Raw genomic sequence first — 20,035 nt, 5'->3', positions numbered from 1 at the left:
TTAGTTAACTATTGTCACATTTACTAAGTTGTGTATTTCAAATTGTAACTGCTATTTTTTGTCTATTATGCCGATATTTGAATGCGGTATAATGTTGTGGCCTGGCTATAAATTTCATCATACAAATCAGTAAAAAAAAAAGAACAACAATTGGTTGTTCAAATAAAAGTTGTTGGTAATTTTGTATAAATATATATTGTCTATACAATCCAAAAAAAAAATAATAATAATAAAAAAGGCATACAATGTCACTTAGCTTGTATAACTGTATTGCCAATTTGGGTGTTGAACATTATCACAGTATTGTCTATCAGTTTCTATTCGCATCATGGAATCGATGGTTTTCTACTTGAATGTGCATTCACTTGGACAGATTTGTGCACTAGGATTGTTCTTGTTGTGTATTTCCTTTTTTAATTACACCATCGTGCCATGTTACTTCATAAAATACATAACTAAGGACTAAACCCATACCCGGTTTTGTCCATAGAAATGTGTATGAAAGTGATTATTATTGTTTGATTGATATGTTTTTAGAACATTATTATGAGTTTCGAATACCCCATCAATTGAAAAACTCATACACAAATAATTTAAGGGTTTCATTCCCTTATTCATTCCCAAGCACTACTATTAGTAATCATTTCCATTCCGCCCTACTACCAAATATGTTAAATACTTTCACCAAAATCCATTACCATTACCAAGTATTTGATATCCATTCCAACTTCGATTCCCATATGCGAACCAAACACACCCTAAATAACCATGCATCCATATTGACTGCTTGTGCATTCACCAACAATGATTCGAGCATGCAAAATATATTCACCTAACAACACCACCTAAGCTATTGGAGACCGCAATATGCAGTAACAACACACTAGAACGTACCAAAAACCATGACAACAATTTTTCGATCACCTCTTTAAATCTAGAGCTTTCAAAACGGTTAAGCCCGTTTAACCCACATTTTAGATGGATTGAGTTGGAAAATTTTCAACCCGGCCCGTATAACTCGTATCTCGTTGGGTTAGGCCTGTTTAACCTATATTTTAGATGGGTTGAGTTGGAAAATTTAATTTCCAAGTATGTACATACTTAACATATCTGTTTGATGTGTGCATATGAAATCAAACAACATATATATTTGCTGTGTCACTGTGCATGTGCATATGAAATCAAATACGTAGTAACATATATGTTTTGTTGGGTCACTGTGTGCATATTTATCAAAATGTTGTTTACATTCATTAATCCATCATCAACGAATACAAAACAACAGAGTACGTACATAACATATATATATATATATATATATATATATATATATATATATATATATATATTCATAAATGGTATTTGTTCAAAAAGATTTATGTGTTTGATTGAAAATAGTATTAGTTGTTAACTTAGATTAGAGGTCGAGGATTCAATTCCTAAGCTATACAAAAAATACTAAGTTTTAATAATATAAAATAAAACAAAAAAAAAATAAACGTGCTGACGGGTTAACCCGTTTAGTCCGTCCAACACGTGCAAAAATGAGTTGGTCCGGCCCAACTCGTTTCTAGATGAACTCGAGATGGGCCAGTCTGTATGGGCCGAGTTGACTCGTTTTAACAGTTCTATTTTAATCCGAACATTCAAAAATAAACCCATTACCGAACATCCGTATTTATAAATTCAAACACATAAAAACCTACACGAATAGTAGAAGACTCCATAAATCTTTGCAGCGCAATTTGAAACCCATCATTACCTCATAAAACACATCACTGGCGCTTAAACTGAATACTTGTGCATTCATACTGACTACTGAGTCTCTTGTTCGAGCATGCAAGATTTATTTTCCCAACAACAACACCTATTGGACGTCGTATTAAAATTATAATAGTATTACATAAATTTTATAATATGTTCTATTTGTGCATCACAATATATAAGTTTAATTATGTAGCTTTTTGTACATGTTTTACACTGAATTTATTATTTGTCAAAAAAATGAATTTCCATGCAATCACATATTCATATCATTTGGTTAATATTATATACTATCGCTTAATACTTTTAGAGCATATTCTTATATAATTGATTGAATTAATACCGTGCTATGCACAGATAGCATACTAGTTTGGTGTAATAATGAACATCCTACAAATCTATGTTTATTTATATACAAGCTATTTTTTTTTTCTTTTTGCACTGCCCAAATTATATTTACATATGTATGCAATATACACTTGCATGGAGTATCAAATTTTCCATACCCAAAAAAAATTAGAGCAACATCATCGATGTGCATTTTTTGTTGGATTTTTCAAATCAATGTAGAAGAGAGAAGGGAAGAGATGAGGAAAAATGAAAAGAAAAAAAAAAAAGAAGAAAGAAAAACAAATTCCGACAAAAAAAAAAAAAAAAAAAAAAAAAAAAAAAAAAATCTTTGCGTGCCTTGAGCGCAGAGTTACCAACACGCGTGACTGTAATTTTTTATTTGTACCTAAAGTCCTCTCACTACCAACCAGCATACATCATTTGGCTCATTGGCTGGGTCTTGCCGGTATCAACAACGAGGAAGAAATAACCAAATGGAAACAGCATCTCTCAAATCTTCGACTAAGGATTTTTTAAAAAAATCCAAAACCTACCGGCTTTGACAGTGGCCGGAGGCCATCGGAATAGATCCGGGAACACTTTGGGGTGAACACCCATCCGAACAAGTAGGGTCAATAGTTCATCACCCCCCCCCCCCCCTCCCCCCCCCCGCAAGTTTGTTAAAAAAATTCAACCCAAACTTTTTTTCTCTGCAAAAACACGATTGCTATGGTTGCCCTTAGTGCATGTACGTGGATGTAATTTTTCTTGGCTCCATGTCTAAACTTTGAGTGCATGTATGTGGTTGGTATTTATTTATATCCTACGATAAATTTGTGTTTTATTTTACATGTTGCGCTATTATGAGTTTAATTTTTTTTTTTTACCAGTAACACTTTTATCAAATATTGAGTTTCCTATTGTTTTCATACTTCAAAGTATACTTATGCAAATGTCATGCTACTATCCTATGCATATATTCAATTCAACATATATAAATGTAAATCATGTTGGGATGTACTCGTGCAATAACTTAGGCGAAATAATGCACTACAATTGTACGTATTGTGCAGTGTGTATTTTAGTTAACCATTGTCACATTTTAGAATTTTTGAGCACAATGCTCTTAAAAGATTCACGTTCGACCAATAGTCGACCAATTCTTTCAGTTTAGACAAAGTATTTTTTACATTATATTTTTGAAGTCCTTCATCAGTTTGAAAACCAAATCCATAAGATCTTCATTGGAACTAAAGTCTGACTCACATTCAGTTGAGGTTTGGGAAGTTACCTCATCATCCTTAGCCATCAAGCAAAGTTCTTCATCAGATTCATGCTGGCTGAGGAGGCAAATGAGTCCCTTCTCATTTCTTGAGCTTTCGCTCTCTGAACTGGAACTGGATGAGCATGAGTCATTAACTGCTTTCTCGACTGACTCTTCGGTCACCAGTGTTTTTCTCCTCTTGTCACCCTTCGAGTTGTTCTTCGAATGGTTGTGTAATCTACCACTTGACTCTCCAAGTGCGTTCATCGAGTTGTTGTTGTTGCGGATACCTCTCGGTTGCTCTTGGTGGTTCCGTGCAACCTGGTAGGGGCAATTTGCTTTGTAATGTCATAGCTTTGGGCAGTTGTAGCACAAGACCTGCAACTCCTTGGAGTTTTTACTCTTCAAGGAACTTGACCTCTCGGAGTGTCTCCGATTTAAAGAAGAGGGTGTGGATGGACTTTGAATGTTTTTCTTTATCATGAAATACTTGAATTTCCTGACAAACATTGCAAATTGTTCGTCAGATAAAAATCACTAGGGTTAGATTAGACTTGGAAGATGTTGAGGGTTGCTAGTCAGCTACCAACGCAACACTCTTCGTCTCGTCATCTTCTCGTCTAGGTTCTTTCTCGAACTTGTATGCTTTGAGATCGCTGAAGTCTGTGAGGTGTTGATGGCTTTGAGATCGCAATGATCCATCATGGCAATAACCTTCCTCTTCCATGACTTGGGCAGTCCGCGGAGAATCTTGAGGTTGATCTCGTCCTAGGATAACTCCTTTCCTATATCAGCTACCTCATTAAGGAGTTTCATAAGGAGTCTCCATCTCGGCTTTGCTCTCACCATTATCCATTCGAAATTCCTCAAACTTCTTCATGGAAATAGTAAGTTTGTTTTCCTTCTCTCGCTTATCGTTTTCTCCTATTTGCATGAGCACTTCCCAACTATCCTTAGCAGTTTTGCATTTCTTGATTTTGGGGAATAATGTGTCATCGACCGTCTTGAACATAATATCCTTAGCTATGTTGTCCAAGTTGTTCCTTGTGCGGTCCTATGAAGTCCATACATGTCTCGGCTTAGGTAAATACTAAGGAGCGTTTAGACATTGGGCCATCGCATTAGCGTTGACCATCATGATCTTGACTGATCTTTCTGTCATGACCTCCCACATTTCATCATGCAAAGTCGTGAGGTGCGCTTGCATATGCACCTTCTAGTCATCAAATTTATTTAAAGTAAATAACAAATTTTTGGAAAGATGATGATCCTTATTATTGAGAGAAAATAGTACGTGCAAGAAAATAAGTTTTGATTTTCAAATGGAAGATCACCAGGCAGTATACACTGAGTGTTTACCATTCAAGGTAACTGCCATAATACCACTTGTTGGCCCCGATAGGGTTAGGGTACAAGTCTAGAGGGGGGTGAGGCTTGTATAGTTTTTGAATTTTTTTTACGAATTGTGTAAAGTATACCCGAGAGGTAACTTTAACATTTTGAGGGTATGCACAACAGAAGTTTTGTTAACCCTTTTAAACTTATTTGCATGTAAGTTATCTTGTAAAAAAATTTAGGTTTGGTTGTTAGAAGATATGAGAGAGAGAGAGAGGGGGGGGGGGGGGGGGGGGGGGAAGAGGGAGAGAGAGAGGAATTTTATAGTGGTTCGGCGAAGACACCCTACTCCACTCTTTTCCTTGAAACTTCTAATGGCTAACACAACCTACTCCACTCTTATCCTTGAAACTTCTAATGAGGATTGCACTATCCCTTAGTACAATAGGACATTCAAATCTTGAACACAAAGCTGGTCTTGAACTCCACTAGGTTTTGCACCTCCATCCTTGGCAAATTATTGTGTGGATCCAAAACGACGTCGTTTTGATGCTATAAAAAAAATTCTTACTTCGCGCACGTGTTAGAATAATGAATATTTTGGGATAAGATAATGTACTTTATGAGTTAGAATAATAATTTACTTTATGTGTTATAATAATGTACTTTTTGTGTTAGAATAATGAAATTTCTAAGGTAAAAATAATGTATTTTATGAGTTAGAATAATATATTTTGTATTAAAATAATGTATTTTATGTGTTTTTGGACCGTGGTTCACACAACACGCAAATGACGCAATAATGGTTGCTCCATCCTTGTTCCCCTGCCTTTACCCTTGCTCTCGTGACTCTACCCTTGAGCCCAACCATTTTCTAATCCCATGCTCAACTGCCCATGACAAAGTATTCATGATTGGGACCTAACAAGATCAAGAATTCATCACAATCTTAATTATTGAATCAGTTTGAAAGTTGAAAAGTTGTTTACACTTTACTCAATTGCATTTTCATTTAAAATAAAAGGGCACATTTAATTTGATTTTTGAGTAAATACCTAAAATGGTCCCTCGACTATAGCTAAATTCACAAATTAGTCCTCGATTTTCAATTTTAACCAATTAAGTTCTTAACTTTGCAATTTTAACACAATTTAGTCCTCTGTCTATTTGATCATTTGTTGACTGTGATTTTTTAGGATATATATGTAATTTCATGGTCCATCGTCGGGTTTTTAAGGTTCCGGTTGCATTTCCAGACCGCACTGTTACATTTGAATCCACTGCCGAAAGCAATCTACCAAATCCGGTCGCCTTTCTTCATCCTCCCCTTTGGATTCAATGTAGTTGAGTTCGTACCAGAGCGAAGAAGACGACGTGTTTCCGAACCGGTACAACGTCATCCTGGAAGCCTCCACGTGCTCCGACGAGAGTTAAAGGTTCTTCTAGAGATCGTCGATCACGGTCAACAAATGGTCAAATAGATGGAGGACCAAATCGTGTCAAAATTACAAAGTTAAGGACTTAATTGGTTGAAATTGAAAGTCAATGACCAATTTGTGAATTTAGCTATAGTCGAGGGACCATTTTAGGTATTTACTCTTGATTTTTCTTGGTTTACTACTTTTCCTTCAACAATTCATATCTTAAGGTTGAATAAATTCTTTTTCCTTAAAAAAAAAAAGGGCACATTTAATTTGATTTCTTTTTTCTTTTTGCCTGGAAATTGTATCTCATACTACAGTAAGGTATCAAAGGGCTGATAAAAAAGCACCAAGCAGTTAAAAACAATACACGAGACAATTCAAATAAAATAAAAATACAGCTGCTTCTTGTTATGTACTTTGGATACTTGATAATTTTCATTGGCTTTGGAAGATTAAACTATTAATAAATTGATATAAAAAAATAAAAGCTGCCCCGAATATACAAAACTTCTCGTATATCATAGATGATTACAATTAACATTAGTTTAAATATTGTTACAATAAAATTCTGATCGAGTCAAGACTTGTAATCTTAGTCATATTCTTTTTTATATATAAAATGTCAAAGTATATGTCAGCATCAAATAACATGTTTTCTTCGTTGAATCTTCAATCCCAAGGTCCCACATCCCGGCAAAGTCGGTGCGCACAAGGGATCTGTCTACTTTAAACATAATTTTTACACAAAATCGGTGCGCACAAGGGATCTGTCCACTTTAAACATAATCTTTACACTGTAGCCGTAAGGTTCGAACCTTGATCTCTTCTTCCAAATATTATCTACTGAACTAGTGAGTTAAGCCCGTGCACGAAATTAAACAACCTGTTTTCTAATATAGTAATATGTGTACTTAAAATGGAATCTTTTGGTCAAACGGCAAGTATGAGTTTCTGATCTCGAAATTTATGTTTTGTAGCTTATAAAATGTGGCAGGAAGAGCATAGACTCTTCAGCCTCACTTCTTCTACCATATATGTGCGATCATTTATTTTTTGGTATTCGGAGCCAAATCTAAATCCCTTTGAGTGAAGTAAATAACTTTTTTCATTCAATTACGTGTCAAAGTAATTACTCTCGAGCATGGTTAAGCCAGAATTTATAGTGGGTGTTATAGGTTCGTTATCAGTTAATTTCTTTCTTCAATAATATAAATAAATGTTATTTATTGTGTTTATATTTATTAATTGCTTGTAAATATATTGTGAGCTGAGAAAAGGATTTACTAGTAACTGTCATTTAATTAATTTTCGTTCCAATGAATGTAACTGTCATTCTTGTGCATTACAGGCAATATTATCACTATTTTACTTTGTGCTTCTCCAGCGTAAGTATATTTTTTTTTTGCAGAATTTTTCTTTTACATTCCATTTAATTTTCTAAAATTTTCCTTTTTTTTTTAAAAATTTTAATTTTAATTCTTTCCTTTGTTAGAAAGTTGTAATTAACATGGATGCATATCAAACATGGAGCATATAGCAACAAATTAAATTATAAAATGAAAATTCTATATTTATAAAAATGCCACTATATATGTTGTTCATTTAAGTATAGACCGCATTCATTCACTATTTTTGATCGACGGTCAAGATTCATTCTCATGTTTCCCACAAGACCCTATTCGATCTTATCACCTAATCTTGCATGCAATACATACATACAACATATATACAGCCCGCACGGGTTTAGCTCAATGGTTCAGTGAGCAGTATTTGGGAGAAGAGACCAAGGCGGCTGCAGTGTAGGAATTATGTTCAAAGTGGGCAAATTCCTTGTGCGCACCGCATTTGGCCCTGTCTGCTGAACCAGAGTCACCGTGATTTATATCCTCCCAAATGTTTTGTCGGGCCGGGGTGTGGGGGGCCCTTAGGGTTGGGGATACAACATATATACATTTTTGACATGACAGATAGGATAGGATAAGAATGACTGATTATATATATAATTATATATGTTTATGATGAAATGGATAGGTTAACATTGTGGAAGGTGGTGAAGAAGAAGATATCAGCAGAGGGTTACGATGCAGTCCCCCATATGTGCCAATTGGTGTGCAGAAGCCTATGGGTTTTGTATGGTATTCTTGTCCCAGTTGATGCAGGTTTACTTATTATCACAGTAAATTCTGTTGGTGTGCTCTCCCAAATTATTTATCTCATAATTTACCTCGTTTATGCTCCCATCCATAAAAAGGTATTTAATTTAATTTCTACATTATATTATATTATAAACTATGGTTCTAATTTAAATTAAATAATAAAAGAGAATTTTCATTGTGATTATTTAATTTGGATTGTTATCAGGTGAAATCGTTGATGTTGGTGGGGTTAATGAACATATGTTTTCCAGGATTGGCCATTGCTTTATCTGTCTTTGTTTTCCACGGTAATGCAAGACATACATTTGTTGGAATTTTGTGTGCGGTCCTCACAACTATCATGTATGCCGCCCCTATTTCCGTTATGGTAACTTTATTTAATTTGCTTTTTTACATTCAAACTTTTTACTTTTTTTATTTTAGAAAAACACTTTTATAAGATATATGAGACGGGTCAGGTTAATTAAGATGGAAATGTAATACTTATGTTCGAAATGCAATATTAATTATGAATAAATTGTTTGAGAAAGTTAGCTAGGTGTAACATTTTTTAACAAATGTTAATAATCTGAAATCAAAATGTACTTCGTAATATTTAGGAGTTGAACAATTATTTATGAGAAAAAATATGTGTAATACTAATCAAGATACATTGATTAATTGTTACTTATAAGTTATAAGAGAAAATGTAATACTTATGAAAAAATGTAATATTTCTAAATCAAAATGTAATATTAAGGTTGAAAATTTATTTAAGAAGAAAATTTTAATACTTATAAGAGAAAATATAATATTTGTAAAAACCTAATATGTCTCATGGATATGATGAAGATTTGTGTAACAGTTTCATAGGAGATTTGCCATGGATTATTAATCATCATAAATTGACCAAACTTATGAGTTAAAAGAAAAGAAAACTACCATACCAATAATGACATGCAAAAAAAAAAAAAAAAAAAAAAAAAATCTGATCAAGAAATTTCACACTAAAAGATAAAGTGATGTCACCTTTAATAAATAGATTTTTTTTTATTAAATTACGATGTGATAAGTCAATTCGTTTTAACTGTCAGATAAGTGTGATTAAGACGAGAAGTGTGGAATACATGCCATTCATAGTCTCACTTTTCTTGCTTCTAAACGCGGCTGCTTGGTTTGCTTTTGCTATGTTTCTTATGGACCTTTATATCATTGTAAGTCTATCTTTAATTTTTAGCCTGCATATACATAAATTTCCCTAATTTCAAATTTCCCTAATTTCAAATTTCCCATCTACATTATGTACATTTATACTTGAAATATTGAAATCTTCTGAGACTAAAACATCTTCTTTTTAAATCTTCATATCCCACGTAAGCTCTGATCTTCTTCTTCTTTTTAATTTAATTAATTAGGACATTCTCAATAGTATAAAGATTTGATGAGGTTTTAAAATGGGAGGGGAGAAAAAAAAAAAGAAAAAGGAAAAAAAAAAAGAAAATTAAAATCTGAAAAAAAAAAATTATGCCCCAGCCTGAGTGCGAGAATTGCGCCTCACGCCGAGGCGCAGCTCTCTCTCCCACAAGTGGAACCCACTATCTCTGCAAAATCTCCATATTAACAAAAGAAACTCCAACCTTCTCTAACTTCACTCTCTTTCTTCTAACTTGGCATATATTTCTTAAATACGGTGTACAATCCCCTTATTGGGGATGCTCTTACAGTTGACCACTATTTTCCATACTAAACTCAACAACCCCTAATCTTACTTTTCGGATAATTGTATGTAGGTGCCAAATGTAATTGGAATCATGTCGGGCATAGCTCAACTTATTATTTACATGATTTACAAGAAGAAATCGAGTAAGGTGATATCAACTGAAATGGCGGAGGTTCATGAAGATGAAGAGTTTAATAAGGAGACTTCAGATAATGCTAGTAAACATACATCTCCAAGAAGGTTATCAAGCATTCGAAATATAATGAGAACTATTTCCTCAATTTCAATGAGCCAAGATCATGATACCCATTCTTCTTATATTTTTGTCCCATGAAAGATCCATCATCTTTGTGCACAGTTTGAACCTATGAATTCTTGAGTGTTGTTGGCATTGAAATTATTGTATTGTTGTAAGTAGAAACTAGTTTTTGGCACCATTGCAACTTTATTCGGGGTTTCTTTTTTTTTTTTTTTTTTTTTTTTTTGTTTAATTAAATATTATTTATTTATTTATTTATTAAATTATCACCTCCCTTACCTTCCATTATTTCCAATAACGGATAACTAAATTTTAATGAAATTTGTGAGATTTACCAACGATTGGTATGAGCATGCAATATCTTTAATAACACTACTTAAGTTGAATAATTTTCCTTTTTTGGTACTATAAATTGCTTCGATTGCACATATTTATACTTTCGAGTGCATAATTTTGACCTTCAAATGCACATTTTTGTGCTTTTAAGTATACCGTTTTTGTTCATTTAAAATGTATTTTTTTTAAAGAGCAGTAGATCTAAATGAATTTTATGGCTGAGATTTGTGCGTATTTTTCAACTGAGAAGTCCTTCGCACTTGATCGTGGACACACACACACACACACACACACACACACATATATATAGGGGTAATCGCGCTTTTGGTCCCTCAATTAGTGTCCATTCTGCAATGTCATCCTTAGTTCCCAATTTGAACACATTTGGTCCCTCAATTATTCAACCATTAAGCAGATTTGGTCCTTCTATCTGTATGGTCGTTTAACACCGTTTAAAACATGGGTAAAAGTGGAATTTCACATAGCATTGTTTATAATAAGTAGGGGAAATCGTAGTTTTGCTCCCTCAATTAGTGCCCAATTTGCAATGCCATCCTTAGTTCCCAATTTGAACACAATTGGTCCCTCAATTATTTGACCATTAAGCAGATTTGGTCCTTCTATGAGACCATCAGTTTAACTCCGTTTAAATCACATGTATAATTGAAATTTCACATGAGTAAGAATTGAAAGTAGTTTAGCCATCAACATAGCTGTGATGATGGTCTAGTTAAGGCCGTCGCCAATCATCATCAAGTATTTCTTGTTCCTGGCAATGGAGATGTATTCCTCGCACACGCCGGCAGTCACGTTTACGACGAAGTAGTTGTCGTCAGACAGAGTGTTGTTGGGAGCAGCGGCAATGTCGTCATTAATGGTGGTAAAATTTCCACTCCCACCTTGACTCACAACCACAATGTCAGTCACCAGAACCTGGTCATCTTCCTGAGTTTGCAGGAGCTTTCTCCGGATAACTCGCTCGAAAATCGCCTTCGTCCGTTTCGACATCTTCAGAGGCAAACGCCCGTTCCAGAACCCAAGCTATTTCTTGGTCGGACGCCAAGCTCCGACATCGGCGGCCTTCTTTTTCCTTTGCACCCACCCTTTAGTGCACAAAGCCATAGAAACACTAAACAGCTGCGTGTCGTTCGCCAGCAGCTCCACGATCCCATTCCTAACGCTCCAAGCTGACGACGTCACTTGCAGGCTGTCTATACACGTCAGCCTGTTGGTGAGAATGGCGCTGAGCAATGTTTGCACGTCATCGGCTTCCAACATCGGGAGATACCGGGAAGTCCCGTTGATAGTCTTGAAAGAACTGGAGAGATAATCCATGTTTAAATCGGCGAGGAACTCGCAATCCTTGAGAGCTCGAACAACGGTGGTGGTGGTTAACGACTTGGAATTGCGGCGAAGGTACTTCTGGATCAATGACAGAAACTTGTGCGCAGTGGATAAGGATTTGCAGACGGAGAATCGGCCATAGTCGTAGACATTGGAAGAAGAGTTGTTGCTGGGTAGAACAGTTTGGCAGTAAGATGGGTAGGGAGTGGACTTGCAAGTGGTGGATGCCGAGACATTTCTCGACGGTGGCGGAGCATCTGCGACGGCGAAAATAACAACCGGGCAGAGAAAGGGGAAAAAATTAGCTTATTATATTCAAGGCTATGTGAAATTTCAATTATACCCGTGATTTAAATGGAGTTAAACTGATAGTCTCACAGAAGGACCAAATCTGCTTAATGGTCAAATAATTGAGGGACCAATTGTGTTCAAATTGAGAACTAAGGATGACATTGTAGATTGTGCACTAATTGAGGGACCAAAAGTGCGATTTCCCCTACTTATTATAAACAATGCTATGTGAAATTCCACTTTTACCCATGCTTTAAACGGTGTTAAACGGCCATACAGACAGAAGTACCAAATCTACTTAATGGTCGAATAATTGAGGGACCAAATGTGTTCAAATTGGAAACTAAGGATGACATTGCAGAATGGGCACTAATTGAGGAACCAAAAGTGTGATTACCCATATATATATATATATATATATATATATATATATATATATATATATATATATATATATATATATATATATATATATATATATATATATATATTAGAGTTAATTCCATTTTTGGCCCTAGATTTATAGGTGGAAGTCAACTTTTAGTCCTTTTTTATCAGAACATCATCTTTTGGTCCTAGTATTATTGTGGCATGACTAATTTTGGTCTTCTATTAACAAAATCGTTGAAATTTCGTTAAATAGAAGGACATTTTGATCTTTTTAATACAAAGTGCGTTGACTCGTTATATATTTTATGTTTATTTTTTGCTAAAATTCATAATTGAAGAACAGAGCGAAATGCTCTTGTATTTAACAAAATTACAAAGATTTTTTGATAAAGGACCAAAATTGGTTATGTCATAATAATACTAGGACCAAAAAGGGATGTTATGATAAAAAATGACACACTTATAATTTTAGGACAAAAAATAGAATTAACTCTTATAGAGTATTTATATTTTGACACAACTTTTTAAATAACTATTATTTATATATAGGAATTATTTTTAATAAGTACCTAATTTAAGATATCGCATAGACCCAATTTTGATTGGAATGGTACTGGTTTTACTATTTTAAAAGTATATTATTATATGCTATTGAGTATTTGTGTTTTATAAAAGTATTTGAGAATTACTTGCTATAAGAAATCGTTTAAAAGCACCCTAGCAATTTTACAACATTGATTACTGTTGGAGCGGTTAGAGTAATATAAATAGACCGTTCTAATCGTAAAAATTGTAATGTGTGTATGTATGGCCTCGTCTAGCCACTTCAATTGCGCTACGACTATTATAATAACCACCTTAATCTCATTATGTGTCTTAGTCAACTAGAAGTTTTGAGAAGCAATCGTAAAATTTAACATAATCCTTAATAGAGGGATTATTGAAAGCACCAACATAATCCTTAATAGAGGGATTATTGAAAGCACCAACATGATTGAAAAAATCGCTAGACGATTTTTGAGTGTTCGGGAAAGTCTAGTCAGCTGCATAGATCACTAATTATGAAGATACGTTAGGTGATCGGCCAGCGCCTAGGCGCCGATTAATCGATGCTTAGGCAGGATTTTTTGAGCACCAATGATTACAATTGGTTGCTACTATACATCATAAAAAAAATGAATTTACAATCATTGTACAACTCAAAGAATAAAAGTATAATTTTCTGCCTCAAAAAAATATAGTGGTTAAGTGAGTAGAATATAACATTAGTGTTCGTTCGATTCTTGTCAACGCCCTCTGGACCGAACCCGTCAAATAGGGTTTTTTCTTAATACAATTTACCTCTCTTCTGTGATTTGTGACCTATTACACAAAAGTAAAACTATCCAATACATACACATCAATAATAACTGTGAATTGCTCTTCGTTAGGAACTATTTTGTAGTATTGCGAAATCATAAATATATTAGATTATGTTACATGAATGTTCTAATGACTGATAGAATATAATTATAAGTTAATTTGACCCTTTGGGTTATGGGTATGAGGATCACGAGACGTCCGTCATTCTCAACCATGCATGGCATTGCATAAGATGTGGGGTTTCTAAAAAAGTGATGAGATCAGGGGAAGCTGGTAGAGCTAGCTAGAGGTGTAAAACCACTTTATTATTAATTAGTAGTATTGATGGAAACAACTAACCCAATAATTTTACACAAAAAGTAATACTTTAACGTGACAAAACTTCTATTTCTTCTCATATGACATCTCATCTGCCTATCTCTTTATGCCTCAGCTCCCCCATTGTTAAATTTATCTCAAGACAACTCTCTATACTAGATTCATCATTTCTTTCATTGTATATATTTACAAGCTAAATTAATTAAATTTCTTGAAGGTCCGGTCATGGCTAGCTTGAGCTTCATTGTTGGCATCATTGGTCAGTCTTATTAACAAGGATTATTATGGCTACCTATATGCTTGCTTATAGTCTAACATATGATTCTAAACATTTTTCTTCTTCTTTCTTCTTCTTTTTTTGGTAAAATAATGTAGGGAATGTGATATCTATACTCATGTTTCTTGCTCCGGTGTAAGTCTATAATTTTAATTTTTTTCTCTTTCTCAAGGTAACATGTACAACATTGATATGCCGCGCCAGTCATCCTTCCGACTAAAACATGTCGGAATGTGTAATTTGTAAGCATATTTTTGTCCGTTGATATATTAATGGAATTGACATATTATACATGAATGGATGAAAATACCCTTACAAATTACACTGTCCAACATGTTTTAGCCGGAGAGGTGACCGGCGTAATCAACTTTAGCACAAAAAAAATAGTCGCAAATAAAAATTGGTATTAATTAAACATGTAGACTAAAACTGCCATTTTACTAATATTTGTGAACTAAAATTGATGTTTGATCTTAATAATAATAATGAGTGTTTAGAAAAACGTTCAAGCGGATAGTGCAGAAGAAATCAACGGAGAATTTCAAAGGGATTCCATACATAACAACACTATTGAGCACGAGTTTATGGTCGTTCTATGGGCTTCTCAAGCCTGGTGGTTTGCTTGTGGTGACAGTAAATGGCACCGGTGTTGTTTTGCACATCATCTACGTCTCTCTTTTTCTCATTTACGCTCCTAAAAACATTAAGGTATGTTCATATATTTATTTGGGGTTTTACCAATTTCATCTTTCATGTATTATTTATTTATTTATACAAGTATAGTAAAAATCAGCCTAGGCGGCCTTCTAGGTGCTAGAGGCCTTTAGGCCGAGGTGAAAAAGGGTGCAGGCAGTTGCTAGTCGGCCAGCCACCTAGGCAGATGTCTAGGCGGTCGAGTCGGCAAAGTCGGTTGGATCAGCTGAAACTTTTTAAATTGATTTTTCGTTCAAAACCATGTCGTTTTGTGGGGAAAAAAACTTTTTTTTTTTCCATTAGCTTTTTCGTTCAAAACTTTTTAAATTGCGCTTAGCGCCTTTTGCAACATTGATTTATAGAAATCAATTTCAACATTATTATATAAATGTAAGTATTTGTATGTGATTTCAGATTCGATCTTTGAAAATGGTTGGCATCATTAACGTAGCTTTTCTTGGGGCGGTGGTAGCAGTAACTCTTTCAGTGCTACATGGAAAAACAAAGCTTATGTCGGTGGGGCTTCTGTGCACTGGACTAACTATTGGCATGTATGCTTCTCCTCTTTCCGCAATGGTATAAATTTCTTTTTCCAAAAAAAAAAAAAAAAAAAAAACATGATTTAATTGCTGAACAGTCCTTAATTTTAATTTTATTTATTACTAACCCTTTAAAGCAAGAAATTGTGATTTACCACCTCTATTTTTTTTTTTGTTTTTATAATTTGAACAGAGGACAGTGATAAAAATGAAAAGTGTGGAGTATATGCCATTTTGGCTCTCATTTTTCCAAGTGTTGAATGGGGGCATTTGGGCTTCTTATGCTATGCTTGTAAGGGATCTATACATAGGAGTAAGTTGGGTCTCCTTTGTTTTGTCTATCAATCATAATCATTATTGTGTGAACTTGGTCCACACAGCTGTGTAGATTATACTATTAAATAATATACATTCAGTACACAAATAATATACATTTAATGCATAAAAAATGTACACTATATTCATGGAAATTACATTATTTGAGTACTGAAAGTATATTAGTTTGTATAATGTACATTCAATACACGAATAATGTACTTTTAGTATATTAAAAATGTACTCTTTGTTATGGTCCACACAGCACTGTGTAAACCATAATTTGCCTTTTGGTCCATTGCAAATTATTGTGTGGACCATGGTCCACACAATGTTATGTGGACCATAACAAAAAGTACATTTTAAATATACCAAATGTACATTATTTTTGTACTGAATGTACATTATACAATATAATGTATACTCAGTATAAAAATAATGTACATCCCCTGAATACAATGTACATTATTTTTGTAATGAATGTACATTATTTTATAGTATACAAAATATGGTCCACACAACTTGTATGAACCATGGTCCACACAATAATGATTGTTGGTCCATAATACGGGCCTCTGGCCCAATAACATCTTCTCAATTTTGGGCTTGCACCGTTTCAGATACCCAATGGAATTGGATTCCTACTGGGCTCAGCCCAAATTATCCTTTACTTCATATACTACCAGTCAACGCCAGCAAAGGAAGAAGAAGACCCGGCCCATCTGGTGAAAGGAGGGATTGAAATGGCAAACGACGTCGCTTTTAAAAGCAACGGAAAAGATCCATCGGAAGCCCGAGCGCATACCTAATTATCTCGTACAAATCACCCTCGTAATACTTTGAGAAATGCAATATGCATAAAAATTTACATTATCTATATAATTTGTAATAATTGCGTTAATTATTTATATTCATAGACTATCCATAATTCATACGGAGTAATTTACAATAAACCATGCCAGACCCTTTTACCAAAACTATTACATTTTTGTTATTTTTGGTGTGACAATTTAGTTTTAATAAATTGATATGTGAAATTTAAAAAATGGAAAAAAAAAAAGTTAATGTTACAAAAATGGGCATATCAAGTGTGAAAAGTGTGTAAATTTTGTAGGTTTGAAAATATTTTTCATTTATAGTAGTAATGACATCAACGAATTATAGAGTATCAATTAAAAGAAAAAATATGTAAAGAATTATTAAATTGTATAGTTAGGAGTCAAAGATGGTGTGGTCTAATGGCACCAAATTTGCTCTCTCATAGGGGAGGTTGTGAGTTTGAATCTTAGTGGAAGCGATATTGACTATTTGTGTTTCATTTGATTCTAGCCCCTCCCCCTTAAGTTGATTCCATGATTCTAAATAGATACTATGTTTTTGATAAACAATAAGACACGATGGATCGACTACAGGGCCAAAAGCAGATAGGTGGATAGTACGAGTCGAATGAAGCACTCTCTCTTAAAACCTTATTTGTCGCTTCAGTTCTAAGTTTTGAGCACTAAAACTTAGAACCCGGCGAACTAGAGCGTGGGAAGAACTTCAAATGGCAAGAAGAAGAAGAGCAGAGTTTCGAGAGGAAAACAACTGCAAATTTTAGTTCATTGTTTTTGTGTTTAACCACCTGCTCAACCAAAAACTTATATAGGAGATGAAGGTTTAATAAAATTTAACATGACATTCAACACTGATATTAAATCAGTCTATATAAGCGCTGTAAACGCTGACTATTAACGTGAGAATTAATTCTGGAATTAATTCGAAATTAATTCCTAAACTGACGAATTTAAACTCTGAACGGTCCAGATGAGAGGTTAATGATTCTGCCACAGTCAACGAATCGTTTGGCTGAGCCGAACCGACAACTCGGTAACAATTCTGGTTGGCCGAATCGACACAACGACTCGCGTCGCCAATGATTAGGGGTGTCAATACGGGCCGGCCCGCCTCATTAAGCCCGCCCCACCGCTAGGGGTGTGCAAATTTCGGAGAAATTTTGGTTAACCGACCGAACCGACATAATTCGGTTAACCGTTTTTTAACCGAAATATTTCGGTTCGGAGAATGGTTAAAGGTTTTCCCAAAATTCGGTTAACGGTTAATTCGGTTCGAAAGTGTCGGTTAACCGAATTAACCGAACGGTTAACCGAATTTTGGAATATATATATATATATATATATATATATATATATATATATATATATATATATATATATATAAAATATTAAATATAAATATATAATATGTACTAAAATCCCAAATAGTCAAATGGATTATAGACTTATGGTATTATTTTTGTATGTTTTGATATGAATTTATTATGATATGTATTTTATTTTAATTGAATTTAGTATTTTAGGAGTTATTTTTAGGATTTTCAATTTTAGGGTTAAAAATTTCGGTTAATCGGTTAACCGAAAAAAAGTTCGGTTCGGTTAATTCGGTAGAGCAAATTTCGGTTCGGTTAAAATGGTTCGGTTAACCGAATGAACACCCCTACCCACCGCGGGCTTTTTATTTGGCGGGCCGGCCCGCGAATCCCGCGGGCTTGGAACTATACAACCCAAGTCCGCCCCATGCGGGCTGGCCCGCGGGCCATCACTTAAATTAAAAAAAAAACATTAAATATTATATAAACATGTTAAAACCGCTTGAAATATGGCACCGGAAACTTCCATAAAATCCGTAAACCTCGCCCAAATCTCCCGGATTGATACCGCGCCTTCAGCAGAACTGTAGAAGGGTGATCAAAGCTAGGGTTCAACAGCACACTCGATTTTTCTCTCGGCTTTAGATTTTCTCTCTACAATTCCCGTCTGTGTATAATACATATATAAATATGTATGTTTGCTAGACTTTGAGGCGATTTAGTAATTCATAAATATGTATGAATTAATAATTTAGTTTTAGTAATTATTTGATAGAGTTGGAGGCGGATGGTGACGGGAGAACCGAAGAACTACGTACTCTAGGAATTATTGAATTATTGGATTTCTCCCCTTCTGCATACTCTTAGATAGTTAGATCTACACATTGCCTAAGAATTAAGATATTATATATATAATTTATTTATTTTTTAAATATGGCCTGACCCGCGGGCCAGCCCGCAACCCGCGCGGGCTCTGGCCCTCCGCGGACCATGGCCGTTAGGTCCGCATTTTCGCGAGCCTAATTTCTTGCGGCCCTAACCCGCCCCATTGCGGGGTGGGTGCAGGCTAACCCGCGGGCTTCGCCCCACTTTGACACCCCGACCAATGATTCTCGTTGGCCGATGAAGGAAATTTGGCAAAACTTAGCCCGCAAGCCAACTAATTTTTTGGACGACATTTGTATGATACAGAAATTTGGGATAACTTAGCCTACAAGACCAACTAATTTTTTGGACGACATTCGTATGATACCGAAATTTGGCATAACTTAGCCCACAGGTCAACTAATTTTTGGTATGATACATAAGTTAAGCTTTTCAAGGCTCATTTTGGAATTTGATTTGCACTCTAACCCCGCAAAAGAAAACTATTATTCTATATAATTCAATAAGCTTTAGAAAGGCTCTTGTATAAATAGTGGTGCAAACCTACTTCCCATTCCAATGTGGGACAATGCTACTTTAAAGCCTATTCCCCTTCATTTTTCCAACTCAAATGGGTCTACTTTGAGAATAAATATCTCATTCATCCATTATCCGTTTTGAGCGTACAATATATCAATCTCTTCGTCTTACTACGAAGAACCCGAATCCACTTTTACTCGACCCAAATCAAAAGTAGACCCCACTAATAATTGTACCATAGAATAGCCACTTAAAATGACATTTTATGCTATTTTTTCCAACAGAGTTTTGTTGTAATATTAGTGTCTTGATGTCCAAATCCCTATAGTAATTCCATCCGAGTAACAATATCTCTCACTTAAGGGGGTGTATTCAATCATGACTTT

The 20,035-nt window shown here is 34.7% G+C and overlaps 2 protein-coding genes across 3 annotated transcripts; both read left to right on the top strand.

Annotated features, from left to right (window-relative positions):
* Positions 1-7,258: 7,258 nt before the first annotated feature.
* LOC109181276 (bidirectional sugar transporter SWEET17-like) lies at positions 7,259-8,740 on the top strand. The gene is made up of 5 exons (XM_019331028.1): positions 7,259-7,292; positions 7,466-7,502; positions 8,149-8,368; positions 8,479-8,560; positions 8,697-8,740. The coding sequence occupies exons 1-5, from the start codon at positions 7,259-7,261 to the stop codon at positions 8,738-8,740; spliced, it is 417 nt and encodes a 138-aa protein (XP_019186573.1).
* Positions 8,741-14,422: 5,682 nt separating this feature from the next.
* LOC109182268 (bidirectional sugar transporter SWEET16-like) lies at positions 14,423-17,017 on the top strand. 2 transcript variants are annotated; one of them, XM_019332395.1, is made up of 6 exons: positions 14,424-14,531; positions 14,648-14,684; positions 15,047-15,257; positions 15,657-15,818; positions 15,975-16,094; positions 16,717-17,017. In XM_019332395.1, the coding sequence occupies exons 1-6, from the start codon at positions 14,498-14,500 to the stop codon at positions 16,903-16,905; spliced, it is 753 nt and encodes a 250-aa protein (XP_019187940.1). In that variant the 5' UTR covers positions 14,424-14,497; the 3' UTR covers positions 16,906-17,017. The 2 variants fall into 2 exon arrangements, with proteins under 2 accessions (XP_019187941.1, XP_019187940.1); XM_019332396.1 differs by lacking the exon at positions 15,975-16,094 and having other exon boundaries at positions 14,423-14,531.
* The last annotated feature ends 3,018 nt before the right edge of the window (positions 17,018-20,035 follow it).

The sequence above is a fragment of the Ipomoea nil genome, unplaced genomic scaffold (assembly GCF_001879475.1).
Source record: "Ipomoea nil cultivar Tokyo-kokei standard unplaced genomic scaffold, Asagao_1.1 scaffold1043, whole genome shotgun sequence".
NCBI classification, from domain to species: Eukaryota; Viridiplantae; Streptophyta; class Magnoliopsida; order Solanales; family Convolvulaceae; genus Ipomoea; species Ipomoea nil.
This window is presented reverse-complemented; position numbering and strand designations above follow the sequence as displayed.